This window comes from Lagopus leucura, unplaced genomic scaffold, assembly GCF_019238085.1.
Source record: "Lagopus leucura isolate 7727_CA_CO unplaced genomic scaffold, USGS_WTPT01 Super-Scaffold_100004, whole genome shotgun sequence".
NCBI lineage: Eukaryota > Metazoa > Chordata > Aves > Galliformes > Phasianidae > Lagopus > Lagopus leucura.
In genome coordinates this window covers 39818006-39830396 of record NW_024962264.1, presented here as the reverse complement: position 1 = coordinate 39830396, position 12391 = coordinate 39818006, and the positions used below count along the sequence as shown (strand labels likewise).

The 12391-nt window shown below is 42.3% G+C and overlaps 1 protein-coding gene across 1 annotated transcript in view; it reads left to right on the top strand.

Moving 5' to 3' along the window:
* The window catches only part of EMCN (endomucin), a 44229-nt gene that overhangs the window by 21252 nt on the left and 10586 nt on the right, over positions 1 to 12391 (top strand). Inside the window, exons 6-10 of the mRNA XM_042870499.1 lie at positions 4927 to 4959; positions 7227 to 7292; positions 8638 to 8733; positions 10166 to 10190; positions 11189 to 11250. Coding sequence (XP_042726433.1) covers positions 4927 to 4959; positions 7227 to 7292; positions 8638 to 8733; positions 10166 to 10190; positions 11189 to 11250 — 282 coding nt within the window. The remainder of the gene's footprint in view (positions 1 to 4926; positions 4960 to 7226; positions 7293 to 8637; positions 8734 to 10165; positions 10191 to 11188; positions 11251 to 12391) is intronic.

Genomic DNA, 12391 nt, shown 5'->3' with positions numbered 1-12391 from the left:
TTGCAGACTGGAAGGCCAATAGTATCCTGGGATGCATCAAAAGAGTGGTGGCCAACAGGGAGAGGGTGGTTATAGCCTCCCTCTACTCTGCCCTGGTGATAACAGAGTTCAGGTCTGGAGTCCTCAGCATAAGAAAGACATGGAACTGTTGGAGCGGGTCCAGAGGATGGCCACAAGATCAGAGAGCTGGAGCTCTTCTTCCATGAAGAAAAGTTGAGGGAGGTGAGCGTGTTTAGCTTGGAGAAGGCTCTGGGCCACTCGTTGTGGTCCAGTGCTTAAAAGGATCTAAGCAACAAGACAAAGAACAACTTTCTACACAGTCTGATAGCGATAGAACAAGAGGGAATGGTTTGAAACTAAAAGAGGGAATATTTAGATTAGATACTAGGAGGAAATTTTTCACTCAGAGGGTAGTTAGGCACAGGCTGCCCAGAGAAGCTGTGGATGCGCCATTCCTGGAAGCATTTAAGGCCAGGTTGGATAGAGCCCTGGGCAGCCTGATCTAGCAAGTGACAACCCTGCCCATGGCAGGGAGTTGGCACTAGATGATCTTTCATGTCCCTTCCAACCAAAACCATTCTGTGATTCTATTACTACCCTGTTACATTTTGTGTCTTTTGGCAGACGTACACAGAGTTTGGGAATCTTACCACTGATACACTGCAATAAAGCAATAAATTACAGTATTTTTAATGAAAGATTCTTTCTAGCAGGCAAATTGACCAGGTTAAAATGAAATTGTAACGCATATATGTCTGTGGATTCTGTCTGTTGAATTTTCTGTAATATTATTTGTACAATTTCTCTTTACATTTAAAACACACCCGAAAACGTTTACATCCTTTTCTTCCTCTGCTTGTGACAGTCGTCATCTTACTCAGCTTACTGTAAAGCCAAATAGATCTTTAGCTCAGGGACTACCCAAGGAGCCAGCACTGTAATTTCCTGGCTGAGGAAATAAGGGACCATCTGTCCTGGGGGATTCAGCCTAGGTCACTGGCATAGCCAGTGTGCTGACTTCCCACAATATTGCAATTTCATAATCACTTCCTCTGTCACTGGGATTTCATCCTCACACCTTTTCTGCCTCTACACAGGACTGACCAGCTCCTTGTTGCTTTTTTGCAGATTAAATATTAAAGAAGTCCCATTAGACACTCCAATGAGTTAGGTAGCCCAAATGCATGTGCCTTTAGACCATTTTTGCTCCATATTTTCTGTGTGCATTAAAGTCTTCAGGGAAAAAACAAATCTGGTTCCCTATAAACAGATTTCTCTTTGTATGTTCAGCTGCTCAGGGCCAAGGGAAGCCATAGGCTGCACCTAATAACTTTTACGAAAATGCAAGCATAAAGTCAGTTGTTTCAGGATGTACCAAGTCTAGAAGAAATGCTGACTCTTGCTGCCATGAGATTCTTTCTTTGCAGCACTGTGCAATTTCATCTTCCATAGGGTCTGGGTACTTTTTGTTCAGTGGAACAGGGGTGATATGTGCAATGCAGCCCTCAGGGGATCACAGAGCTTAAAAGCTGAAGGCACCTAAGCCATATCTCCTGTGTGGAAAAACTAAGGTGAAATTCACCCAAAACAGAACATTTCTATTTGGTTTTCTCAACAGTAATTCAGCTGATTAATCTCAAACCGAAAGAATATATTTAGCTTTGAGACATTTTCCACTGGGGGAAAAAAAAATGCCATTTTTGTGAAAATCCCCTTTCTTACTGTAAGGAAAAAAAAAAAAAAAAAGTACATTTTGAAAGGAAATTTCCAATCTGCCATATCAAAAGATCAGGGTGTGGGAGAAGTGCCACAGAAAGCTGGAGAGCAACTGAAACGAGTGGGGGGAGCTTGAGAAGGAGCTTGGAGAAACATCATAGAGCAGCATCACTGTATTACAAGGGATTGAAGCCAGCAGCTGCGGAGGAGGGGCTGAGTGGGGCTCACCTAGGTTGGGGAAGGGAAGAGGAGCTGTTTTTAGCAAAGAGAGCAACCAGCATGCGTGCCATTGACACGTACGCTTCTTCAACTTTGGCTGTCATGTATCACATGCCTCCTACTCCTGCTCCTCCTCCGCAAAGGATTGCTTGTTAATATTTCATTTTCTCCTTTTGTTTAATTTGTGTAGAAGTGGAGATTAAATGGATCTGTCAGAGTCTAAATACTTGCTAGGAACTGCAAGTTGACTTTTTATTCTGTGACCTGAACAACAAAAAATCCATAAAGTGGGATGAGTTTAAGTTCATCCGGCAGGCTGGTAAGATCAGAAAATCTATTACAATAATCTGTCAAGAGAATCAGCCTGCTGCATCTATCAATGCCTTTATTGCACTCCTCAAATTATAAATCCTACTTGCCTGATTCACAGAGGTATCTTGCTGAGAAAGAACCCTAGGAGAAAGACAAGGAGGGTTTGGCTCTTTCTGTACATAAACTGTATAGGAAAGCTGGATAGTGGTATTAAGTGAAAACTGCTCACTGTAGCTTTAGCTTTTCCACACAGAGAGAGGCACAAATTGAAGCATCAGAGAGCTGGAAAGCATAACAAAGCCTCAGCTAACACAATTACAGAACTACAGAACAGTCAGGATAAGGAGAGTGTTTTAAGATTCTTAATTTTGCTGTGATTTATCTTGTGGTATCCCGTCCGAGTAATCAGCCAAATTTATTCACTTGTTTTGCCAGCAAGCATAGATCCATGTGGCTGTCCTCCAAAAGCAGAAGCAGCAAGCTGCAGGGTGCACAGGCTGTTCGGGTAGCAAAGCTCTGGGAGAGGTGAGCTGCTGGTGCCCCCTCCATCTGTCAGCCTCCTCACCAGCACTGTCATTGCTCAGGCAGGTACTGTCAGATCACCTTCTCATACATCAGCCTCTTTATCTTTGTCCTCCTTACCATACGGCCAGTGTTGTATGCCTCAGTTCTTGTGAGGAGTCTTGGAAATCCTCCTGGATTTTTTATGCAGAACACCCACCCCCACCTCAGCCTCAGTGACCTGGTAGGGGCCAAACAGATGGCCAGAACAATACAGCAAACACCGGTGCAAGCAAAGGGCTGTCTGCCTTTTCCTCCTCCTCCCCTAGAAAAGCAGTGCCCACCTCTGCCATCAGAAAAGTTTGCTTTCTGAGTCAAGATGGTTCACTTTGTTTACAAGAAAAATGTTATGTTGACATCTTTAGAGTTTTTCTTAGGAAAGTTCAGCTCTCCTCAGAATAGGGAGGGCAAGCTAGGCATTTTACTAGGACGTGGCCTACCTGTAAGACTTGACAAGATCCTCTGCCTGTCTCCGTGAACGTCCACATCGTTGTGTATTTGCATATTCAAATGCTGTTGAGTGCTCACACTTTTTTCCAAGGGATCTCACTCTCTGCAAGAGAGGCGGGGTTCAGCTAACAACTGATCATATCATGTTTGGATGTTCCCTTGATGCAGGTGGGTGTCCCGCAGCTTTCTGTACACCTGTTTGACAGGAGAGCTGTTAACTTCCCAAAAGGCTTTCCTCAGCTCTTGTCATTCATGTTGCCCAAATGTGCAGTAAACATCCCCTACTAAGCCATCACAGATATCCTCCCTGAACATGGTGACACTGTGCAGATGGATAGATAAGATGGTAAATAGCTCAGGAAGAGCATCTCTCCTGAATTTTCATCAGCCAGTGTGCAATAACTGTGTGCCCTCAGGATTAAACTAGCATTGCCAATACTTAGTATGTTCAAGGAGATCTCTCACTGCTGACTTGAAGTACTTAGCTTTTCAACTTTTCTTGCATGTTTGCAATTAACGTGTTAAAGCTCTGTCACACGTATTATTAGCAAAAATGATTGAATGCCAGTACCTCAAGTGCTCTCTGTTTATGATTGAGTGTAGAGAGGATGAGAAACAACAGCAGCTGTACTACTGTGAACAAACATTCACAGCAGTAGGATAACATCTTTAATCCACATTGCAGCTCCTCTTGCAAAAGCTGTCTCTACAAAGCACAGGAAGCACCATGCTGGGACAAGCCCTCCTGAGGAGCTATCAGGATGAGTTGGATGAGCCATGTACCTCATGGGTGTGCTAGGAAATAGCCCTAGAGGAGCCTGGAGGGGGTTTTATGGTCCTGTGAACCTACAACTCAAAGTAAGGAGGAACTGCTGAGGACATAGCACCTAGGGGATGTTCCTCCATGGTATCTCCAACAGCCCACTGAGAGGCATCCCTAGGCCATGCCCTTTGCTGGCTTCAGGCAAGCACAGAGGTGTTGTGCTGCCACTTCACACAGATGACAAAGACAGGGATGAGTTAGGTGTCTGGTTTCTTTTGGCTTCAGACTGATCGTGGGGGAGATTTAATGCAAGGCATTAAAGTCACTGTGGGAGTGACGCTTCTCTATCCTCCAGATGTGAAATATTCACAGCATTTGTAGCATCCAGGCACACACGCCTCAGCCTAGATACAGGTGAGCAGCATGCTAACATGATGTTCTGTGCCCAAATCTTCTGAATTGAAAGAAGGATGCTGCCAGCAGCAAGACCATAAGCATTGCATATAAGGCACTGCAAAGTCCAGTTCTTCTTCATTACTAAGGCCTCATTCCCACTGCCCAGCAGTCTGCTAGCCACAAGCACCAGAGTAATTAATGAAAATTTGCTACTGAGAGATAGCAACAATTGAAGGTATGGCTCAATTAGGTATTTAAGTTTATTTTCTTACAGAAGTGATTTGTCAGTTAAATACCAGCTCTTCACCCCAGGGCACTTATTTGGCTTTGTCAGGAGGGATGCTTTTTGGATTTGTAGAATTTAATTCAGAATTGTCTGAGTTTCTTGTCCAGTTACCGAGCTCATCACTGGAGTCTGCCAGTTTGTACAGCATGAAGACCTTGCTTTCCTTTTTGCAAGGACCTCTTAATCAGATAATAACAACTTTGTTCCTTCCATTTTCTTTCAGACCTTTCTGTGAGCACCCTGCCAATACCAACAGGTAAGAGGGAAAGGGAATATTTGGAAAAGAAGAGGGTAGGTGGAAGTGGAACCTCAGGTGGAATCTGAAGCACAGTACATAGAAGGAGATGAGGGATGCTCATATTGCTGCAGTGCATAACTTTACAGTGAATGCAAGTGAATGTGATGTGGTACCAGTAGATGAGGCAAAGCAAACAGAGTAGCAGAATACTGAAAGGTGAGGTAGGAATTAACAGAATTAACAGAAACAGTGTTTGCCAGGGGGCTAGGTTTTGTCAGTGGCTCTCCTTCCATATCCTGTGGTTAGAAGCAACTGGTCTCAGGGTAAGGCAAAGTCTTCCTGTGCCAAACCTGGTTGTTGTAATGGATTGTTATTCAGATACCAAATCTTTCCCTAGCTGGAAAATATCTTTCAGATTCCATTTCCAGAAAGTGGGCAGGATGGGCTGAATTGTGAGGAAAATTCAGTGGATAACGTTGATAATGTTTTTAAATCCTTAATCCATTTCACTCATTCAGTAGCACTTCCATTTAGCTACTGCTTTTCCTCAGTGATATATACACACATATAATTAAAAGACTAACCTGCGGGTTTGTCTTCTCTGCATTACTCACGTCTTGGTCGTCTAATAGACAAGTAGGAAGATAGCCAATGCCTTTGAACCCTCCATTTTTCTCCTGAGGCGATACTGCACAAGTTCACAGACATATTTTCACGTTTCTCGGTGTAATTTGTTTCTGTTGACATTTTCAGTCAGTACCCAGAATAACTCACTGCTGTGATAATTGTCTGCCTGCCCTGTGTATCTTGCAGTCTATCAGATAGGGTAGTGAAAATGATAATTGTATTTCCCTGGGAAATCCAAAGCAATCACATAGAATCATGAATTCATAAGAATTATTTCTGTTACTTCATGATGGCTCCCATTTCCCTCCTCACATTATCACCTTTCAGCACACAGGCACCAGAGGAGAGAGAACTTTAAAGAAACATGGTAGGATGTTCAGGGACAAGGGTCTCAGGCAGTGATGGTTTCCTGCGTATAACATCTAAATGCCTCAGTTGGGGCTACATTGTATAGACACCATACTATATCCACACAGTAGTTTAAGTTAGAATTGCCTGGCTTGTAGGTATCTTGAAAACCAAGATACTAGCATCTCTACTGAAAGAGCTGCCGCCTGGCTTTTCTCTGCTTTACTCCTCTTACATCAGGAGACAACATGCTCATACATATTGGAGTGGATCAGGATGTTATGAGCATGGGAATATGGGCAAAAAGAGAATAATGGAGAAAAAACCATCACTGAAATATTTAAATGTACTGGACCTGAGTTCCAAATCAATGGAGAAAGAAGGAGACCTACGGATTTGGGACCAACAGTCATTATTGGCTACTCTAATTCAGCAGATGAGAGTTATAAATGTTGCCTACTTGAAAGATTCTATAAAACAAATGGTCCTGTCATTTGGAAGCTCAGCAAATCAGAATTGTGTTTTAGTCCTCAAAATGGCCCTGAAGAGTTAATTGTAGTGGCTCAGTTAATGTCAGCCTCCACCCAGCAGGCTCAGCCCCTTCTATCCTTTGGAAGCGCAATGCAACTACACTGGTTTCGATGCATGAGCAATAGGAGCTGTCTGTCTTGCATTACAACTTTGATGGGTATCTTGGATAGCTGATACTCAACTCCAGTTCAGATTAGCACCTGAAGGCAGAAATGCATTCCTCTTAAAAATGCTCCAGAGGCTCTGACACTCCCTGCTCTCCCCAAATGTGGGAGAGCAAGCACACACATCACTTTGTCACACTCAACTGTCAAGGAAATGTTCAGCTACTCGTATTTCCCCCCTTTGGACTTCTTCACCTACCATTAGTGTTTTTTATTATTAGCACTGAGATATTTTGGTTCTTCATCTTTTGGAGGCAGGTCTTTTGTTCACACACTTGTTATTTACTTGCTTGTCAAGAGAAGTTGCTGATGTTGACCTTTATCTTAACCTCCTAAAGGCATAACTGTAAGTGGGCAAGCAGATGATCCAGAAAAGGCATCTGTATGATGGTTCACAGAGAATGTGAGTTTGTCCTAAGGCTTTTCCACCCCTCATGCAAATTATCCAGGTGCTACTTAGGGGACTTATAGCTGTGGAGCACATCATGGCTCCAGAAATGCCGACATCAAAGGTGTGTGGGGAAGGTAATTTTTCTGGGGTGTGGGGGAAGTTGTCTATAGAAACTCTGGTACTTACACGTTGATCTGAAAGCAATATTTCTTCTGCAAATCTAGATTCTGGCAGCACTGGAAACAGTTCTGAGAAAACGAAAGCATTGGAGGATACCATCCATTACTCTAGTGAGTGTTACTACTTTGTTGTCCATCTTCTCAGTTTTCAGATGAACATGGCTTTAGATGAGTGCTTGGAGTTGCAAAGAAACAAATTAGAAAGTGTTATTTGTCTGTACCAGGCCATAGACCCTCTTGCAAACCCAATTTAACTCAGCAAGTTGACACCTCTCCCACTGACAAGCAGAATGATTATCCCCAAGGACTGAAGTCAAAGTTATAAAATAAAATAAAAAAGAAGAAAATGTGAGTGGAGTCATACTCTGTAAGAGAAGACAAATGGGAATGTGAAAATATAATTTACATACCATTATGAATACTCGTTATATTAATACAATGTTATAAATATGTTAAATGAATATGTTGTCCATAGTGTCATGAGAGGGTGAGTGGGGAGGGAAGGACTAGGAGAGAGTCCTCTGTGAATTGCTCAAGCAGTTGTTGTTTGCATGGTGCATGTTACTTAATTTTTATTCTAAAATCGCATGTCTCTGGGGCAGGATTATAACTGTGGATCTGCTATTTCCTACCCAAAGCACTAGCTCAGCATAATATATTTGATGTTTTTCTACTCTGAACTCATCTCTCAGTTCTCCCTCTGGTTCTGCAGATACACATTTATATGAATATTAAACTTTAATTGCATAAAGAATCAGTGAAGATGCCATTTCAAAATATGGGGCCAGCAGGAGGGAGGATGCTGAGGCTCTGCAGCCTGATTGCCATGGGGCTAAACCCAAACGTGGCTGACTGCTGCCAACAAAAAAAGATAAATGGAGAGAAGCTGGGCTTGGATGTTTCCCCAGGAAAGCTTCTCTTCATGACATAATTCTTTCCTTTTTGCTTCTTGGCTGGGAAATACCCGTCAGGAAATGGCAGATGGTGGGAAATAATAAAAGGGAAGAAAGGACCTCATTTAAAAAGAAGATCTTGCATTTTATATCCATGGTTGTAAGTGCTGCAGGGAATGTTACTGAATTATGTAATTCCTTGGTATCTTTCTGGGTGTTCGATGCTGAAAGAGAAAAAATTGCTTTAGTCACTAAATTTCAGATGAGTCTTTTTTTAAAAAAAAAAAAAAAAAAAAAAAATTGCAAGTATAAAAAAATTGTTTCTGCAGTGAGGCACTTTTTATAAACCTTTAAGACCACCCACTCCAGGGGCAAACCTTGCAGCCAACCACGGATTAGGACTACAAAGGTCCCACTGGGGCAGGTGCTGAACCTGCTGAAGCCTGGGCGAAGGTATCACCATGGGATTAAGGGGGCTGGGGCCAGGAGCCTCTCACCCTGGTACATGAGTGCCTGGGTATAGGCAAATAAGAGGTTAAAATGATGTTCTGCATGTCTTGCAGGTGTTATCCTGCCCATTGTCATCGCCTTGATTGTCATTACCCTCTCCGCTTTCTCTCTGGTGGCCTTGTACAGAGTGTGCCATAAGAAAACTCCAGGTATTTGGTTGACCTTCTCTGAGCAAAGGGAAGAAAAAATATCGGTGTGCTTATTATTAAAACATTTCTGGAGGCTTTTGAGATTTCTTTAACTAGAGATGCTGCAGTAGTCTGATAGGAAACATTGCATTTCAGAGTATTTTACCTGAAGTGGGAAAGCAGCACTTCATTTTCAAAATCAATAGGAAGAACAGAGGGAGCAAAAATATCTGTGATTTTTTTGAGAATATATAATGCCATAAAGATTTTTGTTTCACCTTTTGCAGCTGCAAAGAGCTAAAAAACAGCTGCACTAACATGATCAGTCAGTTGGATAGAAAAAGAGAGTGAAAATAAGTTTGGAGATGCTGTTCAGCACAATCTCTTGATGTTCATTTTATCTTTGTTCAAAATAAAAGCAAAGAAATGTCAGTGCTTTCTTTTAGGAAATACCTGATACATGAGTAAAATTTTTTGGTTACAGCATATGCATGGGTACAAAACCACTGAGCAAAAGTACTTGCAGAAATAGTTTCTTTTGACAGATCAGCTAAAACCAGTATAAATTTCACTGGTGTCCATGAAATACTTAAGGTAATGAGGATGTAATTCCATTAGATCTCACTTGCCAGGTATTTCAGAGAGTTGCCAAATCTGGCCACATGAGAGTGCAATTTTCCATCAAATGAAATAACAACCAAACATATCTGAATCCTAACTGTGAGTTGGCATGAGTTAGGAGATTTGTGCAGAGCCTCAGCAGTGAAATCACTGGGACTTGGTATACAAAATCACAGTGGGATGTGGAAGCTGTAGAGCAAGGCAAACTGCGTTGCAACTAACTTGGCCAATGGCATGGCAATCAGAACAAAACAAAAAGCAGAAGGTGTGCTGTCTGTTTAGGAAATTACAGAATTTTCAGGGTAAAGACATTAGGTGAAGTTTGTTTGCTTGCCAGCCTCCCCACACACAAATGCCAGTACTCACAGTACTGGCAAATTAACTAGAAAACAAGAGGAGGCAGCAACAGTGACCTGCCATCCATCTGTGTATGGGAGCTGGCTCTGTGCATCCTAGGTTGTCCCAGCCCATCCATCTGCCCACACTTGGGTGAGGAGAAAACAGGTTTGGTGGATGTTTCCCTTCCTCGCTGACTGAGATGACAGGCTATGTTGCTAGCTGGGCAAACCCCGCTGCAGCACACAGGCTGTTTGTGTCCCCCACCCTGCCTTCTGGATGAGTTGTTTCGTGCTCAAAAACCACTGTCAGCATGGTGATCTTCTGGGAGGATGAGCTAGAGAACTGACAGTTACCATCCAGTCTGGTTGTCTTAATATACTTAATTAAACATTATAAAATCACAACTCAGCCTTCTGCTAGCAGCAGCAATAGCTGTGTCTAAATGTTTTGCTTGACTGAGCTCAAATGACCCTAGTTCTGTTCCTTTTTTCAGACAGACAAGAGAACGGCACTGAACAGTAAGTTAAATTTTTTCTTTGCATCGCTATGAGATCTGTTGGAGGGCACTTGTGAATGCAGTAAATTCTGCATGCGATTCTCTCATCTTTCTCTGCTTAAACATAACAAGCAGTTGCTACCTAAAGAGAACAATGTTGCAGTTAGTGTACACCTGTATGCATTATAACATGGACGGAAACATGCAACTGCTTTGCAAGGGATCCTTTTGGAAAGGATAAATGCCTTGTGTTGTGTCCACTTATTTTCTTCCCTTTTCTTTTCTTTTTACTTCTCTCCTTTTATTCTTTGTTCCTCTCCATTCTCCATCACTACATACTCTTCTGTCCCATCTTCTCTCCACCTGTCCATTTGCACAGCCTCTGTTAAAATGCCCAGAGAGTTTGTGAAGTCTCCTTCTCTGGAGACTTTCAAAACCTACCTGTACGCATTCCTGAGTGGCCTAATCTAGGTGTTCCTGCTCCAGCAGGGGAATTGGACTAGATGATCTTTTGAGGTCCTTTCCAAACCCTGACATTTGTGATTCTGTGAAAATGGTATTGGAATAAGTATGAGAGTGAAATGAAGAAAAATCCATTAGAAGATACATACCAAAGGCTGTTAGGTCTGAATGTGGTTTTGTATGACCAAAACCATTTGGGCAGGAGGTTTACTTGCTATTCCCATCTTTCCTGAAATCTAAGGTGCTCCTTCTTGCAATCCGACACAGCTATACGCCCTGCATTGGCCAAGAGAAAAGATATCTCCCTCTCTTTCCATGGATGTACTTCTTCTGTGGAGCACTAAATTGAGCCTGGAGTTGTGTGAGCTGATCTATCACGTTTTAAGAGAGGAGTCTTCTCAGAGCCACTGGTGTATGGTGTTTGCCATCAATAAGACTCATGCACAACACACTGTAAAACCCATCTCAAGCCTCCAGACCATGATGTTAGAGTAGTATTACACTGAGCAGTGTGACAGAATTGCATGCTCATTATGCCTCGTCTTCTGTCACCAACAGGGCCCAGTCAGATAAAGAAGGTGTCAAACTTCTGTCCGTGAAGACAACTTCTGCTGAGACTGGTGAGTGATTCTTCTGTGTCATTGTGTTTGGGGGTGTCATTTCCAACAGCAAAACCATCCTCACTTCCTCTCAGGTTGAAGTCACTGCAAAGGTACCCTCACACTGCAAAACAGCCAAATGGGAGCCTTTAGAGTTGCAGCACAGCTGCACTGTGTGCAGTGTCAGTGTCTGGGAGTGAGAAATACAACTGCTATAGGGAAAACCATTTTTTAACTCTTCAGTGGTGAGATACACCTGGGTATGTGCAGGGATAACCAAGGTAGTGATATTTATCAGTTAGATTTGGGTACGCAAGGATGTTTGTCCACTGATAATATTCCGGTAGCCAAAAGGGTTGGGAGTAAATGAGTAAATGCTGCAGCCTTGTGTCCAGTCACCCTATGTATTCAAAATCCTACTCTTGTCATAAAATTCTAGTCTTGTCCTACTCTTTCCTGTGCTTCACTGATCCACTTTGTTGCAAAATGTGTGTGTAATAGAAGCTGAAAGGAGTAAAGGTTACAGTTAATGTACAAAAAAGAAATGAAAATCTCACCAATACAAGCAAGAGATGGAGGTAACTATAGGTTCTACAGGAGCAGAGCAGAACAAAATAGCACTGAGGTGGAATAAAATTCTGTCTAATCTGATTCCCAGTTATTAAATTTTTTTTTCTTTTTTCTTAACTTCTCATGGTTATTCTTCTTATTGTTAAACATATGGTAACTCACTTTATCTGCTACATAGTCCTACTTTTCTTCCCATCCTCCCTATAGAAGTCCTCCAGGAACAACACTCTTACTTTATTCAACTTTTTAAGGTTTCTGCTTCCCCCAGTAACATTTCAGAGGTTGCCCAATAGCTGCTTTCCTCTTCTTCTGAATCCTTGATGGGAAATTCCCTGTGACACAAATGTAAATAATGCTCTGACACTTACTTAACAGACTCTTACGTGACTGCAATTCAGCCTTGTGATTCGGGAAATTGTTTTTAGATTACATGCCTTTGAGAATGGATGTTTTTCTGTTTTAAGAGGTATGGAGCTGTGGGCATGTTTACATTAAAAGCATAACATTCTTTCTGAATTCTGAGTGAAGTCTGAGACTGGGATTCATGGACATTTTTTGACTGATTCTGCCCTCATACCACTTTCAACAAGAA